Consider the following 18,806-nt stretch of genomic DNA (forward strand, 5'->3'; position numbering starts at 1 on the left):
AGTGTTGCACAGTGCCAGTGTCTTTCTAGTTATGAACTTCATGTAGACATAAACTGAAGCATCACCAATCCAGAAAGCAAGTAAGGCTGCAGCACTCTTAGACACTGGCCATCTGTTGCCAGTGTGTACAGAAGCTAAGAACTCAACAGATTCCACTCTGCTTAGCTCACAGCCATTTAAAACTAGTTTGCAACATTTCCCTTCAGTTGTCCAATGAGGTCCTGTCCTCCAGTAAAAACTAATCAAATTATTTTAAGTGACATGACATGGTTTCAAAGAAATGCTATGTATGAATGGTGTAACTCAGCCTTGTGACTATAAGCTGTGTCCAAGCTCTTCTTTTAAGTCTTCTGATGTTTCCCGTTTCCCTATAGGCTCCACAGCCCAGGTGTCTTCCTGGGAGCTGTATGAAGTAACATAGCTCCTTTCCTTCCCAAACCTTCTCCCATCCGCTGTTCTGCTCTCACAGTCAGAAGCAGCGAGGGATCCATGGAGTAGATCTCCCACTAGCAAAGGTGCTGACTGCCCAAGAACACACATGTAGCCTTTGGAGCCCTTTGGAAACTGGTGTTTCCATGTGTTATATTATCATAGTGCCTCAGAGCTCCAGCTGGGCACAGTGCGTCCATGCATGGCCTCTCAGACCAGGAGACTTAGAAGGAATATCACAGTGTTGGAACAAACTAAACAAACATGACAACTAGTGTTTTGTTGTTGCTGTAGGGCAATAAACGCCTCATATAATCCAGCTTCTAAACCTGGTCCTCTTAACAGGATGCTCAGAAATTACACTTGAGTGAACAGATAAGCCCTTGAATGATTAGGAGGCAGTTGGTCTAGTGGCTAAGGCCCTGGACTGGGCTCAATGGACAAGGATTCTGTTCCCAGCTCTGCCACTGATTTGGTGTGTGACCTTGGGCAAGTCACTGCCTCTCTCTGTGCCTCTGTTTCCCTTCCCGTCCTTTGCCTTATCTATTTAGATTGTAAGGTCTTTGGGGCAAGGACTGTATCTTACTGTGTGTTTGTACAGCACCGAGCACAGTGGGCCCTGACTTCAGTTGATACTGTTGTTATACAAATAATAAACAATGATAAATGTCTATTTCATCCTCCTAACTGTCTCAAGAGCTCGATGGCAAAAGTCTTCCAGTGCAGAGAGACCACTAAAGGGCTTTCACATTACTAACAGGAGGCTGAAGTTGTGCAGAGGGCTTTAGCACAAGCACTGGAGTGAATTTCACTTGGTTTGTTGGATTTGTTTGTCCTACTAAGGGACTGTTTGAAAATGAGGCCAGCAGAAGTAGAGTAAGAGCTTGAAAACAAAGGTAGGATGATGTGATATAATTGTTTCAGTTCTGTGTAAAAAATATACGCCAAATTCATATAAATTAGAGATAGGAAAGATTTATTCCATCATCTTGCCCATTCCTATACATTATAGTCTACTGAGTATTTTATATTTCAGCGTCAATTCTAAAGTTCTACATAGAATCATAGGACTGGAAGGGACCTTGAGAGGTCGTCTAGTCCAGGTCCCTGCACTCATGGCAGGACTAAGTATTATCTAGACCATCTTTTAGGCAATAAAACTTGAGATCAGGGTCTAGGCTATAGATTCTTCAGAAGAGTAACAAGCAATTTGGGGATGTTGGGGTTTTCTTTAAATATGTAAATGGCATTTTAATCCATTTTCATTTTTAACAATTAGTTTCTGTGTTAATGTGGTTGTATCTGGTATCTTTCATAGCCAAATCATCTTACCGCTCTTCACAATTAACTACACTGGGCTTGATTTTCATCTCACTTACACAGATGTAAGCCAGGAATAACTCCAGTGAAGTCAAAGGAGTTACACCAAAGTGAGTGAGTGGAGAATCAATCCCATCATTTCCATATTTTTATAATACTGCATTGTACTAGTATCTACAGGTGAGTGACTTATCAAAATGCAGCATTAATTGCTACCTCCCCAAATTATATTCTGTATCCATCCCTGGGAGTCTCACTCTCTGTCTGAATTCTCACTGTGGTAAACAAATTGGCTGGCATGATGTGGGTCCTTTCTGAGTGCATTCTATTCTCATTTTCATCACCTTGGTTTTTGGTCTCTATACTGCAGTGTGCTGCCCATTGTATTTTGTTCACTGTCTAAGTCAAGGCCCAAGTAACACAACTCAGAAATTGCTTTGAGAAGTCTCTTGGATAATTTTTCGGGCTCAGTATAAGATTGACTCAACCTAATTTTAGGTACAAGTTAGTGGCAGCCACTTAAACTATGAAAGAAACATGGTAGAGCAGGCAAATCCAGCTGGAAAAAGAGTGACTACGCATTTCCCTACGTCTAGATGACGAAGCTCTTTGAAAAAATAATGGGTGGAATTCATCCCTGTGCAAAGGACCACGCAAGGCTCTGCATCAGTCCCCAAACAGGTCACTAGCGAGCTGTCTCAGCATCCTAGAGAGAAGCTGATTAACAATTACATTGTTACACCCATAAAGTTGCCTTTAGTAAGAGTGGGGAAGCGTCTCCACAGAAATAAGGCAGCAGCAAGCAATGATGTATTCACAGCGGACTGAAAGCAAAGAACATCGTAACCAAAAATTAAAATCTCTTCCCAGCCTGCTGTGAAATTCATCCCCATGCAGTGGGGCCAGCAGAAGTCCTTTGAAGCACTTCCATCACACTTAAACCCTGAGGGTAAAATCCTCGCCGGGGCCGCGGAAAAGGCGGGGGCCATGGCCCCATCACTTTTAAAAGCAGCCATAAGGGCGAGTGATGGCGGGGAGGGGACGGGACAGAGAGAAGCAAGCAGTGGGGTAGGGGGGCAGAGTCTTGGGGGAAAGAGGTGGCGCACGAGTGGGGCCTCGGGGGAAGGTGCAGCACAAAAGGTGGGGGCTCAGGGAGAAGGGGCGGCACAAGGAGTAGGGCCATGGTTCAGGCGCTGGTGGCCCCCTGACTTTTAGGGAGCTTCCACCATTCCTTACCCTGGCCCCATTGAAGGCAACTGCAAAACTCAACTTGACCTCAGAAGGTGCAGTGTTTCACCGTGAGAGTTTTTGCCACAGCAGTCTCTTCTCCCTGGGCTTTCGGTGGCCGTTCTAATAACCCCTTCCCAAATGCCTGCAGCACAAGAGGATGAGCGACAAGAAGGAAGCATTGCCCCTGCATCCTGTCATGCCTCTTTATACAGCCTTGCTTCGGATGAACATAAAGGCAAACGTGAAGTCCCAGTCCTGCAGTCCTTACTCAGGCTAAACTCCCATCGACCTCAGTATCAGCCCTGATACCAGCCTCAAACCCTCTTTTCAAATTCTAAAACCAGAGCAAAACGAGATATATATTACAAGGATGTAAGTTGCTATTTAAAGACTTTCCCATTCTGGGAAATTAAACTGAGGAACAACCAACCGTTACAAATTTATGTGTAGAATCTAATTAAAGGGGCTTAGGGAATTAATAATCTTTGAACACCTGAAAATATCCAGTTCGGTGGTCTGAAATGAAAATGTTTGCATTAAACTGCCAGACTTTTAGGGTGATATTTGCTCAGCAGGTATACAGTTAAAATTACTCACGACAGTATAGCAAACGTGACCAGAGTGATAGTCAAACAGAAGATGGACAGGGAGCAGCCGATGTAAGTGATGGATGACAGCACCATCTGGTGTTGAGGAGTCAGCTGTGCAAAAAGGGAAAACAAAAATGTAATCTATTAATTGATTATGCTAGAGAACCATATATTCTGGTGAAGGTCTGCCCACTCTATGTGGTAATTCAGGTAATGTGGCTTTGTTCTTCTTTAGACTGTAGCTCCACCCCAGTGCACACATCCCTATATCAGCAAGTTCTAGCAAGAGAAATGTATTGAACTATCTGAACCTAAAGTCAAACACCATGGGCTCTCAGATTTCTGTGTCATTTTGGTTCCTCTCTTGTATTTCCTACGACTGTATTTCCTCAGAAGAGGTTCGGTTTAATCTACATTGCTGTGATAGTGTCAACCCTGAGATTAGATAACGCAATAGAAAGCAGTTTATCCAGGCTGTACAAGCAAAGGCAAGGGTTGTTTAGCTTTTTTAAAACTTTTATGACACTTTGCAAATGCTCTCACACTGCAATAACTTACATTGTATAAATGCTGTCAGTGCTCCGCAATAGTGAGACCTGACAAACCAAGGCAGCCAGTAAATCATGGCTGCTTACAGGTGGTTTCCAAACAATACTGTAATCTTTTTTATGTGTCGTATTTGTAGTGCCCATTAAAGAAGCCAGATTGACACTAGTGATATGAAGTCCTGCACAGAATCACAGAACGAGCTAAAGCATGGGCAGCAGAAATGTGAACCTCTCACATCACCCTCAACTCTGACCTGGAGGGACCTTCTGTAGGGGCAAAGAAGGAATTCAATTTCCATAAGCACTGAATCCTTGGCCTCTCCATGTTAATCAGGGTGATCATTAAGGTGATGCATTCTGTGACATGGATATTCTCTAGTTCCTCAGGGCAGGGACTCTGGCTATGTCTACACTACGGACCTTACAGCGGCAAATCTGTATTGCTTCAGCTGCGCTATGCCGACAGGAGAGAGCTCTCCCGCCGGGATAATTAAACCACCCCCAATGAGTGGCAGTAGCTATGTCAGCGGGAGAGAATCTCCCACTGACAGCGCTGTCCACACCAGTGCTTTAGTTGGTGAAACTTATGTAGGTCAGGGGTGTGTTTTTTCACACCCCCTGTGACCAACAAAAGTTTTGCCAACACAAGTGCTAGGGTAGAACAAAGTCTCTGTTTCTGCTGTTGATCATAAATTATTCAGGAACAGTGTTCTCATTTTCCATGTAAAGTCCTCAGTTTGGAGGAAAAGTGACAAGAAAAGCCACATCTAGTTAAGGGAGCCAGGCACTATTAACATATAGTAAAGGATAGTTGGGCAGGGGACCATTTTCCCATCCTGCAAGAATTAAAAATAAAAATTCCCCATCCTAAATCAGTTTAAAAGTCAAACTCCACATCTAGATCCGGTCAAACAAAATGTTTTGTTTAGATAATTCAAAACATTTCATTTCAATTACGGCCTTTTCACTTTTTAAAAAACTAACAAATTAATTTATATTTCTAAACAAAAGGTTGTTTCAAACCAAAAAAAGTGAATTTGTCACTTGAAAAATGTAGAAATAGGGATGTTTTAATAAAATAAGGATGTTTTAATAATCTTGACACTTTTTTGGCATAATTTTTTTGATGTGGGAAATTTGTGGAAACCAATCCTTCACCATGAAGGGTTTCAGTTTCAACAAATTAGCATTTTCCAACAAAAAGCATTTTGACAAAAAATTTCTCACCAGCTTTAATAATCAGCTTTCCATTAAAAGTCCTTGGGGGGGGAGGGGGAGATAAAATCCCGTATTCTTATGCAGAAGCAACCGTTCACTCTAAATAGAGTCAATAATGATGTATTTTGTAGATATACATTTTTTGTACTGTAATTATCCAACAACTGTACCAATTCATGGGCAGTAATTTTTACAGTGGCATGGATTCCACCCTTGAGGAAAGGCTGTGAAGCATTAAATGATACAGCAGCACAGGAGTGAGACAGACAACCGTTGCTATGATACTACAGTCCCCAGGAAATGTGATATGGCCTTTTCGTATTTTCTCTTTCAGCCAGAGACAAGACACATTTCTTGCCACTGACTTGGTTAGCTCCAAATATTGAGTCAAAATGTTGGACCACAGAGAGGAGTGCACATTAACCCTACAAAAACATCCCAACTGTGCCCCCTTGTGTGCCATCCCCCTCAGATTACTCCTGCAATACGAATAATTTGTGGGGGAGGTGGGCAAAGTTTAGGAGATGTTTCTGGATCAGGGATGTACATGCACAAAACATACAGACCATATCCCCTGATTGCTAGGACATTCATGTCTTTTGTTATGGGGCACCTGCCGGTCCATAGGCTTTGTGGGAGCTAGGATTTTAACGTGTAAGTTTCAACTGGATAAACAGGACCACTGGGCTCAACATTTCCTAGTGGTTAAGAGCTCTGCTTTGGGCTCTCCATACCTCCAGCGAGACACCAACTGCCAGAAAATGCCCAACCCAGAGGTCACAGTTGCTCACCAGTGATTGAAATTTACACTACCATGGGATACTATTTGCATTAAGGAGTGCAGATAAGGGCTGTAACTGAAAGGTAGCCTCTTATTATCATGTCTGGGGAGTCAATATATGAAAGCCAGAGGATCCACCTAGTGGAAGTAAGTAAACATAGGTTATTTTATTTTATTTTTTTATAAAGGCAAAGCCTTCAGTTTTTTCACTCTTGTTAAGTTAAAGATAAACAAGAATTACCTAACAAGCCTTTTCCATCTCTAATTTATGAGTCTCAGAAATTATCCACAGTAATGAATTAAGATGACGTATACACTCCAAATCACCCAACACCTCTCAGTCCTATTAAAGGCAAGGAGAGCTCCATGCATCTAGGATTTCCAGGCTTGAACCTATATTCCTCAGAACAAGGAATGAAAAGAAAACTACTGTCCACAACAACGGTTGATGTGAGGAATACATTAAAACCTAAAATGGTTCATTTAGGGCCCAGTTCTGTGAGGTGGCAAGTACCCTCAGCTCACTGAAGCCATGGAGATTTGAAAGTACTCAGCCTCTTAGGCCCTTAATAAATCCCCAGCTCTGTCTTGTAATGATCTGCCTCTGGCAAAGCTCTGGTACTCAATCTTCCATTAATATACTCCTTCAGCCACATGGATATACTGGAAAAAATGTGTGGGCTGCTATCATTCAAACAAACAAACTAAACCATCAGATCAGAGACAGACACAGAGAAGTTTACATGCCAACTAGTAACAATAGTGATCAATGGGCATGGGTATTACACAGAAAAGCTCTTTACCACGTGAATTCCAGGGAGTGGGATGCAATGCTATAGGAAGGCATGAGATGATCTCTGGGGCTCAGGGCCTTATTCCAGAAGACTGGAATAGCCATAGAAAATGGTGCGGGAGAGTAGATATGCCATATTTCAAGCACCAGCTCTTTCCTGCCTTCTCGCACATACCTGCTGTTATCTCAATGACACGTTCCAACCAGACATAGATCTCATTATGAAATATAACATACATATTTTTTTAAAAGGGGACCTGGAACCACAAATGACCATGCACCATGAGTTACAAAGAAACAGTTTCCTGAGGGTGAGGGGAAACAGAGTATCATTCCTAATACACTGATTTCATTTAAATTTGTCCCCTCGTCATGTTTTTGTGGATTTTTCAGATTTTTAATATTGCTTATTGTATAACATGAAATTCAAGCAGGTAACCTTGCCAAAAAGGACAGATACCTAGCTATACAATTTTATAGTCCAAGACAAAAATGACCATCTGTTCCATTAATGATGCAGCTAGATTATATTGTACCATAAGGCTTTCTTTTTCATTCCAAAGAAGCTAACTAAAGGAAAGAAGATTAAAGAGCATCAAGGGCAACCCTGAGCAATCTGTGAAGAATTCTGATGAGACCAAGGCTCAGGATTGTTCCATTTCACCAAAGAATTTTTCCTTGCTTGTGACGGATTTTGCTTCATGACTTCTCTGACTGTATGGGTCATTTTCATACAGTGTAACGCTCTGTAGAAAGTTGAAAGTTGATATAGCCTTGGGTGTTAGTAATCATAAATACATAAAATACAGATGTTTCCTAGTGGCACTCTTTACAGACTCTCAAAACACCAAAACAAAAGCTCACTGTCCAGATGATCTTCCATCTTTTTTTTCCCCATGTTGACAGCTTTCTCCCTGAAAATGCCCATAACTCTATAGCAAAAACACTCAACAGTTTCATAGTTGTATCCATCTATTGAATGCATCTATTTTCTGCTGATATTTTTTCCCAGTTATTTACTCATAAGAAAGAAAAGTCATTGCATGGCTGTAAAAAATTTATCTCTAAGTTTCAGGGGACTAGATGACTCCAGAGACTTGTAAGGACAAAACTAACCTGGAAATCCTAAGGCACAACATTTATTCTCTTATCTTTATCATGATGATGACAATGAAAAAACGAATACAATTTTACTCACCAATCAAAAATATTACCCAATGCAAGTTATAATTGTTGTTAATATTAAGATATATTTAGAAAACATAACTTATGGGAAAAGGTTGAAAGAATTGGCACGTTTAGTCACAGAAAAGACGCTTAAGGGGGATGGGACAAAATATATAAAGTCTGTTGTAAAGAAGAGGAAGAACAATTGTTCTTCAGGTCCACTGAGGGTCAGAAAAGAAGTATTCAGCTTAGCTTGCAGCAAGGGAGATTTAATTTGGCTATTAGGGGGAAAAAAAACTTTCTAGCTATAAGGATAGTTAAACCTGGTACTGGTTACCTAGCGAGGTTGTGGAATTCCTATCATTAGAGTTTTTAAAGAACAGGATAGACAAGCATCTGTCAGGGATGGTCTAGGTATATTTAACCCTGCCTTAGCATAAGGGGAATGGACTAAATGACCTCTTGAGGTGCCTTCCAGCCCTACATTTCTATAATTCTATGATGGGACAGAATATATCTTTCACCTCTGTGTTACTGGTTCAAATCCAGCTAAGGGTGGCTAAAAAATTGTTACAAAATTAATTTGTTGATATAAATCTAGTTCCCAACAGACAAGTGCCAGATCACAGAAACCACCAGCACGTATGGCACTAACTGGCAATCATGTTCGGGATCCCTTCAGACTGTCCAAAGACGGAATGGGCCGTGGAATTATGAAGTATCCTCTCTGGCTCCTCCAGGTGAGAGCTCGGGCACATTACACTGTGCTTACCCAGGCTGTATCTGTTCTGTGCTTAAACAGAAGATTCAGTCTCCAGGGCCGTCAAACTGGCATTCACTGATTCCCTAGATCAGAGGTCTCAACAGGAGTGTGGGGCAGAATGTATTCAGAGGGGAAGGGGAGCTTTAGGGGAGAAAAAATATCTTACTGCACACAGCAAATTTTACCCAGAGGAATGAATTAACTAGCAAAGCTGATTCCTCCAGACATAGCAGGTCCTCAGATGGTGCTGTGCCTTTGACTCTAGATGGCGCTGTGCATTTTGACAGATTTCGGTTAAGTTTGCATAGCATTATACAAAGTCGTTGCCATCTGTACGTGAATCCGTTTGCTATGACGCAGTGTGTACATTTAGTTGTAAGCATCAACTACAGTGTAGACTTGCTCTTATTACAATGGATCATTGGCTCTGTCTGAATCAATGCCTTACTGTTTTTAATATTTAGTGAGAGTTGCATGGTTTGTTTGTTTTTTTAATCAGCACATGTGCTTGGGTGGCGGGCAGGGGCGTAAACGCCTACAGACACAAAGAAGGGGGGCAGAATCAGATAAGTTTGAGAACCACTGCCGTAGATTCTCTCTCAGGGCAGTGGGCATTGTCCAGGATTCTCTGTTCTATGCCCCTTTCTGGATCCCTTGTTTTGGGCCTTAATCTGTACTCCTGTCCCTTCTTTCTCAATCTTTGTCCCCCACAATTAGTTGATCCCCATGTTTTCTTTGGACTTTTCCCCAGATATTTATTGGTTTTGTACACGGGGACCAAACAGGCCAGAATTTTTCACACTAAATTAAATTAAAGCACTAAATTAAAACATTCTTTTTTTAAAAAAAATCTCATAATATAAAATATTTGTCTTTAGAGACAAAGTGCCAGAGAGCTGAGTTTCCAAACCTTATAGACTTGCGTCGTGTTTTGTCAGCTTTGATCCTGAAGACATCTGTAATGCTATAGACTTCAGCTGACAGTTTTACAAGTATAGCCACCAAAACCAATGGCATTTGCTGATTTGTTAAACTATTTTGTCCTTTTTCTTTCCAATTATCAATGTGTCTTTTTTTAAAGACAAGTTCCTGACTTAAACAAAAAAAGGCCCAAAAAAATAGTGATTTTAAAGATCTCAAGAAAAGATCCCTGAGCACAATGCAATCTGTAGAGAATGTTACCCAAAACTAGGGTTTGCATTTTATAATGTTACTTACTGGTATGAAATACACCCTGTGTTTTTCCTTGTGTGGTGAGACAAATTATTTAAGAAGAGGAAGATTTGTGTTGGATTCGGGGTTGGGTTTATTTTGCTTTTATATGGTACGTACATAAAAATATGAGGCTGTTTTTTCCCTTGACTGTCTGGTAGAAATGAGGGGCATGGTAATTATAGTCTTGCTCTGAATGCAGACACAGTAGCACGTTATATTTCACTGCCCCCTCTGGTCAGCCTTTATAAAAACGTTTGTTCTCAAAAGAATCATTAATATCATGAAGTCACATACAATTACATATTTTGCGACCCTATTTGTACAACTGAACTGTAATCTACCAAGAGACAATCTGGCTACTGCATCCTAGGTGTAAATCAACTCTAAATAGGTGCCAACAAAAATAAATGTCATGTGAAACCATTTTTTTCTGCCTGTTGGGTTAAAAACTAGGAACCAATTGCCCCTATTGCAGATGCATCTCTCAAATGCAATCTTAATCAAATTAAGAAAGGGATGAATAATTAACTTTGGTGGCAAGAGTATTTCAGAGACATTGCAATGCCGGCCCTGGCTGATGAGGCAAATGTTTCAGATTGCTTCCAGAAAGGTTGCTAAAATTGACTTTCAATCCAGAGGGGGCTTTATTTATACAGTAACAAAATACCAACTAATACAAATTGCTGATTTCCTTCAGCTTGCCAGAGCACTTTGCTTAGGGACCTTGGACTACAATTTTCAAATTAACATTCTGAGCTTACTTTATAAGGCTCCCTTTGGAAATAGACCTGCTGAGACCATAAGTATGTCTTTGACATGCACAAAATGAAATTTGTGGGGAGAATTTGTTGGGAGGAGTAAGTACGTAACTCACAGGCATTGTACAATTTCTACTTAAAGAAGAAAAAGTCCACCACACAGAGTCAACAGAGACTCTCTTTTAATGAAGCCACAATTTATCAGATACCAAACGAATAAAGTAAAGGAGCATCTGAGAGTCACACTATGCAGTAGGACACTCAACAGCAGCTGTTTCCAGCAGCTCTGCTTTTGAATTCATGTTCTCCATTAGCTCGCTGTCTCCTAGCGATCAACATAAAGTGCTACAGAGGGGACTTGTCATGTTTTAAAGAAGCATTCTCTTCACAGCAGCCCAGCTGCACAGCTGCTTATTAAAAAAGTTTTCACTGTGACAAGTCGAATCTTAACGTCTCCAAAGGTTTCTGCCGAGTTATTAATTAGCATTTTTAAGAGACCTTGTAGTCTTTTAAAAGAGTTCTGGGAAAGATGTCATCAAAAAGTAGGTAATAGGCTCATTAAACTTTTCACATAGAGAGGTTTTAGTTTAAATGAAGCTGTAAGGAAGAGCTGTAGGGAGGATGGAGTCAAGTTGCAAAGAAATATTACCACCAGATTATTATAGTGTTTGGAGAGCAGTGAGGCAGATATTTATAAGCCCATCCTTGTAAGTCTGGTTATGTAGCACACATTGTTTTGCTTCTTTCTTGATTTTTCTCTTTATTTCTTTCAGGCCTACGGCTTACAATGTTCTCAGCCAGTCTGGTCTTACTAGTAAATCTAGCATAATATTTACCCTCTGTTAAACTGAAGGAGCTACTTTTGCCCACAGACCAGGAAGCTATATATCTGATTGCTTCTTCCCTTTCTGCTTCTAGCAGAATAAACTTGATACCTCGTCTCCTTCTTCACAATTAAGGGCCAGATCAAGGAAGTCCAGGGGAGAGGCCCACAAGGGGAAGAAAACTCAGTGAGGGACCATTCGGTTGGGGAAAGAAGGGCTGTGTCTTTCACAAAACTCTTAGGCTGAGTTTTCAAAGGAGGATAAAGCCCAGAATCTGGCCCCCCAATCTCTTTAACTCCCAATCTCCTAATTTAACCATAAGAGCACACTACCTCCCTTGAGGGAAGATATAAGACAGAAGTCTGAATATTAGTGAGACCAGGACAGCTGAGACCATGCATCAAGACTGTAAAATGTTTGAGGCAAGGACTGTCTTTTTGTTTTGTGTTTGCACAGAGCCTCACACAATAGGGTCCTGGTCCATGACTGAGGCTCCTAAGTACCACCACATTACAAATTGATAATCCATAAATAATAAATAATAACAAGCAATTAGAAACCATACATGCTAGAATTTAGGGCCATCAGGAGTTGACAGAGGCCCACCCTGCATGACAGACGGAAAGAAAGAAAGAAAAAGAAAGAATTCTAGCCTTCTCCAAGCTCTGCCAGCCCTATAAAGACGCACAGAAAACAGAACTGTGGTGTTTCTCTGCGAACACTCGCTGCTTAAGTCTTCTGTGGGAGGAGGAAGCAATAAAAATGTAGCAATATCAACATGGAAAGCAGCAACATTATGTTTCCCAGCTTGTGTCATGGAGTAAAAGTGAGCTCAATTCTGCTGCAAGAGCAACAGGTTCCTATACCACAAGCAGATGTGGTCACTGCTGGGTACATCTCTAGAGGAGCCGGCATCTGTGCCAATTAATAATGTAGTTTGACAGAAGAAATACAAAACCATGGCTCCTTGGGCTTCTAGGACAAGTGACCCACTAGCTGAGCTAAACCAACAGCTATGCTAGCTCAAAGTAGCAGAGACTGTTTCTATCTTCACTGTAATTCCACAGTATCTGCTCTAAGACAGCAACAAATCATTTCAGGACACGAGTGTCTCTGTAGTGGTACACTCCCGCTTTGTAATTTGTGTTTACGCCTGTGAGTGCACACCCAGCCGCACAGAGAGAGCCACACATACGGATGCTCTCACGCTGCCCGTTACACCAAGCAGTGCATTGTAATTTGAAGGGCAGATTCAGTCCTATGGCCTCTGTGAGAGACAGCACAAAAGACACAGTTTTGGGGGTCAGGATAATGGTACTTTTAGGTCATCTTTGAGGCCTCTGGATTCTCAACTGCTCCAGAGACCAAATCGTCACATGACATAATTTATAGAAGTCTCAAATCTGCTCTAACTTATGACAGCCTGCCTATAGCTGCTTATGGATTGCACTGCAGCCCAGAATTCCTATGGCACTTGGTACTATGGCCCTGACCCAAGCATGCCCCCATACACCAGGGCTTATGGACGAGAGCAGGAGAAAGCAGCACACAGTCACTTAGGCTGTCCCCATGCTGCTCCTGCACCAGAGAAATTTTCCCCTGATCCCTGACTGTTTATTCATTGTCTGTATACACCATTATACATATAAGGGCCAGAGGTAGGGCAGATCACCCACTGAGTGTCTTATGATGAGATGCAGTACACAGTAGTTTGGAATCAAACCGCAATATTACAAAACATTTTTGGGAAGAAGACCCAGAAGACGACAACTTAGTCTGCAAGAAGAACAATTGTCTAAATGACACAGTGCATTGATTTGGACCATCCACCCTTGTTGTGGAGGACGCCCGTGTTATTTTGCTCAGTATGCAGATAAAAAAGGCATTTTTAGTCAGTATTCCTAATTCAGAAGAGATTACTTAAACTACACTATAGTTCTTTTAGGTTTTTCTGCCCTTCCAAAAATTAAAAACAAAAACCAGTGAGCTTTCTCCTCTGCCATTGGAAATTCAGTACTCGCCAAGCACTCACTCTGTCATCTGAGTACCAACAAATACGTTCGAAGGAGAAATAAGCTCAGTTCACCAATGCATTATTCTAGTTTTGTCTCTATATAACTCCATGGAAATCATGATTGCAAGCAGAGAATACAGGAGAACGGATCATGAGGTTAGGCTGACCAGATAGCAAGTGTCAAAAATCGGGACAGGAGGTGGCGGGTAATTGGTGCCTATGTGAGAAAAAGACCCCAAAATCAGGACTGTCCCTATAAAATCGGGACATCTGGTCACCCTACATGAGGTATTTATGGTGTATAGGCAAGTGGCCCCCATTGAAATGAATGGAGTTATGCTAGTGCAGAACTGCAATCGTGTGGTAGAGGAATGATGCCTGTGATTTAAAAAAAATAATTAAAAATCCACATTGAACTTGTAGGTGGATAAAAGTTGGGATCTAATAAACATGATACACAGAAATCCCAAATAAAATGAAAAAATGCAGAAGACACCTCTAAGAGTCAATGCCATTTTCAGAAAAGGGCTTGTTTTCATCCAAGGGTCATTTTAATGGCAAATCTCCAATGATAACATTTAAAGAGGGGGGGAAATCTGTTTATAGAGGAATCCTGGAACAACTACAAGGGAGATGGCAGATTTGTCTTTGTTCACTGGATGGGTAAGGCTTGTCCAAACTGTCTGAAAAGATCTGTTTGGCTACTGTCACTGGTCATTAAAAGGGAGAAAAATACGACAATGCTTACCTAATTTTCAAATATGCAACACAAAGGAAAAATGACTGAGCTAGGACATTTTCACATCCCCAACAATGAGAAACTGGCTGAAAAGTATTAATTGCAGCACACCAGGGATCAGAGAGAAAGCCATGACAGTTCCATTTTATTGTCCCATTACTTATTGTCCCATTACAGCACATAATTTGAATTTCAGCTTGCTACAAAGTTTGAGAAGACAGGCTATCATTTTAGACTGTAACTGCTCAGGTCCTTTGAGTGTGGTATTTGATTAGTAAAAACTGCAGTATCTGCTTTAAGGAAATAACGTTCCAAACCCATACATTTACTTACACACAAACACACGCACACACACTTTATTTAAAGATTACTTTGTTCTTCTTCCACGACCCATGCCATCTAAAACTGGCGTCACCTATATCAACCTGTAACAGTAAAAAAATAAAACCATCCACTTACCTTCACAAAGAGAATGTTATGGCTCTGATTTTGCAATTGGATCCCTACAGCCAGGTCTCTGTGCCCCAGGTTTTCCTATAGACACAAGGGTCTGCCAACATAGTTCCAACTGCAGGATCTGGAGCTTCATATTTTTCCCCGTTCGTACATGCTTTTGTGGTTCCTGACAGATAGTCTGAACCATACTGACTGAGTCCCCCTTCTGAATTATGGAACAAGCACTACAGACTGTCAGGTTGAAAAACAAAGTCATTTGTTAGTTACGGAAACGCAAAACGCTTCTTTAATCATCTAAACCCTATTTCTACTGGGGATTTTAACATTATTACTTTGATTAAGTACCAAGCAATTTCTCACAGCTACAGGTTACCTAAAAAGGATCTATAGAAGCAGACTAGGCTAAATTCATCCCTGGTTTACCACTGACTTCAGTGGAGGTGATGAGTTGGATTACCCCTGCTTTATGTCTGAATAACAAAAGGATTTTGCTCCATTTTGTTTAACTCCCCTTGGTATTTTACTCCTGTGACAAACTCCTTCCTCCAGGGGTATTACAAAGAATTTCCACAAGGAAGATTTCTAATATTTTCTTTGGATGTAATCATCAACTATCATTAAAAATTAAAGACTGTTTACATGCAATTAATTCTGTAGTATACAGTACATGTGTGGGTCTGTGGTTATTTGCAAGCAATGACCCCATGATGTGCTGTTGATAATCCACCATGCTTTATTCTGAGCCTAAATCAAGGTGATAATTTCACATTAAGTTTGCTTAAATTGATTTGAATAGGAGTGCCCACGTGCTTAAAATTAAACACACGCTTTAAGAGTTTTGCCAGATTGAGGTCTAAAACCTGAATCAATGAACTGTGCTAATAAGTAATCTACTGTCAGAAAGTGGTGGGCATAGCGATGGTGGTGTTAATTATTGTTTGCATTTGTGTTGAGGTAGCACCTAGGGGCTTCAGTCATGGAGGAGGACGCCACTGTACTAGGTTCTGTACAAACACATAACAAGAAGACAGTCCATGCCCTAAAAAGCTCACAATGTAAGTAGAGGGCACTAGAAAACAGAATCCCTTTCTGCTTGCATCACTTATAGATAAACCCCGTTTCCTTCTCTGATGCTACAATGGTAAAAAATGCTGAGTTTGCATTATGCAGGGAATGGGCAGAAAGCAGAGGCTAGGTAGGATGGCTCTGCAGGCCTCCAGGGGTTTGTCTGCGGGCTGGCTGTGGGACTGGTTAGAGTGTAGCCGATGGGTCTGCCCTCTACACTGGGCCACAGAAGGGAGTCTTTGGTGCACATCTGTGTAGGGTGTGTCATCGCTGCACATCGTCCCACCCCTCCTTGCATTTGCATGCACCGTACGTGGCCCCACAGTGTTGCAAGTGCTCCTCATCCACCTCCTCCTGTCAATGGCAAGATGGCAATTCATCATACGAGGAGGAGGAAGCTCGACGGGGGGACCGCTCCGTGACCTTGGGGCCTACTTCCAGTCCCTTGTCACTTCATGCATCCAGACAGAGCTCCTCTGGGTCATGTCCACTATCTCCTCAGACCCCTTTGAGAAACTGTGGTGCTCTCCAGCATTCTCTGCTCAGTGTTCCCCACTGGATCCCTTCTGCTGGCCCTATGACCTTCACTTCAGTCCTTGTTTTCTCATTGTTTGCCCCCATAATCATTTGCTGACTGGGCTCAGTGGTTCCTCCCCCTCATTTGAGGGAGGGGTCTTTCAGCTTGGGGTGGGCCTGGGCTCACCCATGCCAGTTCCAGCAATAGGTACATTGGACCACAGCCTGGTATGGGAGGAACACCATGGCAATGGCCCCTGGTACAGGTGCAGCTTCACAAAGACATGACATTCCTTTTCTTTTTGTTCTGACAAGCTGAAGACATTAAAGAGGCAAAGAGAACAAAGCAATTCATCTGCAGCCAGGGCTTTTATATGCACTTTGCTCAGAACCACATGAAATAGAAATGTAAATCCACATGTGAACTTCAAGTGTGTCATGGAGGAATCTCTGTCAACTTGCTTTTTAGTGTCACCATGTCATGTGGCACCATTTCCTTTGGACTATCAACTAGCATTTACTCAGCACAGAGCCCTGGTGTTTTCACATTCATCTCCCACACCCTTTGGATTCTCAGTAATGCCAGAGAGAATGTGAAAGGAGAGGTACCACCTGGGAGAAAATTCAGACGAATACTCTAGGACTCGCAAAGAGAACTGTTGTGTCACACTTGCGCCAATCTCCTGGCCATAAAGGCTCCTATTTTGCTGCAGAAGCCAGCAATTCCCCTTTCAAATGGTGCCTGAGCACTGATATCCCCAGGTGTCCACCCTCCTTTTGCTAAAATGACATTTATGTGACAGATGGTACAAATAGCCTGGCATGATGCGTATTTGTTGGATCATTGTAAAAATAAAAACTGCCAGACAGCTAGCATGTTCCTTGGCACCTGACAGAGGGCACCACTGGCTGATAAGGCTAAGTGGAGCTGCCCAAAATAAAATAATTGTGCCTTAGCTTTCTTTGGACTGTGGCTTGCTCATTATTTTTCATTTCTGCTGCCTGAGAAGCTCCTTGTGACAGACATGCTCCTCCTCAGCAGGAATTTCTTTCAGCATCAGATTTATCAGGCTCCAGTTTAACTTTCCACCATGTGCATATTTTATGCTCCTCTTTCTCCCCCCTGTGCTTGAAACTGTCAGATTATTTGGGGCTGGATTTGCCTTAACTGGCAAGGACTGTTGTGTCCTGGTGGTGGACTGGGGCAGGAAGGTCCACCACCACTTGCCTTCGTATGGGGTTTCAATAGGAGTGCTGCTAACAGAGGCTGCCGAGGAGAGGTACTGAGAAAATGCTTCCCCACATCAACACACATACCTCAACATGCCACTGCTACCCACCTTTCAGGCTGCACTAGCTCTCTCCAGGCAGTAGGAAGGATTGCCACCATAATGCATTACTGCAATCACACCCAGGGGGGCCTTGCCACTGTGGGTGCCTTGCACTCTGGTTTATGCCAGCAAAAAGCAAACTTAAGTCAAGGTAACCCTAACCTTGAATTCTCTTCAACTAGGTGGAAGATCTCTTTGGCTGCCATCACTGCATCACTACTCAAAGGCAGGGTAGTAGCCATTATAAGTCTGATCCAAAGCCCACTGAAGTCAATGGAAAGACTCCCACTGGCTTCAATGAGTCTTGGATCAGGCCCCAAGCCTGCAGTAGAGTACGGTCTGGTAGGCTGAGCAAGGAGTTACAAAGCCAGGAATTCCTGAGATCTTAACTTTGTTACTGACTTGCTGCGTGGCTTTGGACAAATTGCTTAGAAGGGGGCTCATAATATTTACTGAATTTCCAGGGTTGTTGTCAAGATTAATTAGTTAATATCTGCCCAGCATATTCAGAATGCCCAATCTAGGCAGACAAAGCCGTATATATGGCTTCATTTATAGCAGCCTTATTTTTAATATCACGATTACAGAGGTAAACAGATTTTTTTCTCGCTCGAGTTCCAAATTCTAGCCGTGTTCTGACTTTAATTACATCCATGTAACTCCACTAATGAAATTAAGGGGGAAATTTGGCCTTTAAAGAATATTTGGCTTATCTTTGTAGGGTTTTTTTTATTTATTAATGCCTACTCGTTACAAAATTCTAGCAAATGTTATTACTTCTCAACCTTAAACCAATATGATAAATGTGTTTCAGTCAGCAAACTTGAATGTCAGCCAAGCATGATATGGACATAACAGCAGAGTGATAAAGACAAATAATTTCAGCTTTGCCTGGTGCCAATTCATCACTAAGCTAACAGACCCGTGCCAGCCTAACATCTGAGTGCCACATGGTTGCAAATTTTTCCAGCATTGTTACTTCTTTCCTGAAATAAAATTGTTACAAGTGTTAATTCCTGGCATTCACTGAAGGCAGCTAAACTATATAA

At 41.8% G+C, this 18,806-nt stretch overlaps 1 protein-coding gene across 1 annotated transcript in view; it reads right to left on the reverse strand.

Moving 5' to 3' along the window:
• ADGRD1 (adhesion G protein-coupled receptor D1) overlaps positions 1–18,806 on the reverse strand; it is a 240,924-nt gene that overhangs the window by 77,687 nt on the left and 144,431 nt on the right. Inside the window, exon 17 of the mRNA XM_077835220.1 lies at positions 3,577–3,680. Within this exon, the coding sequence (XP_077691346.1) occupies positions 3,577–3,680 (104 nt within the window). The remainder of the gene's footprint in view (positions 1–3,576; positions 3,681–18,806) is intronic.

This window comes from Eretmochelys imbricata, chromosome 15 (genome assembly GCF_965152235.1).
Source record: "Eretmochelys imbricata isolate rEreImb1 chromosome 15, rEreImb1.hap1, whole genome shotgun sequence".
Taxonomy (NCBI): Eukaryota; Metazoa; Chordata; order Testudines; family Cheloniidae; genus Eretmochelys; species Eretmochelys imbricata.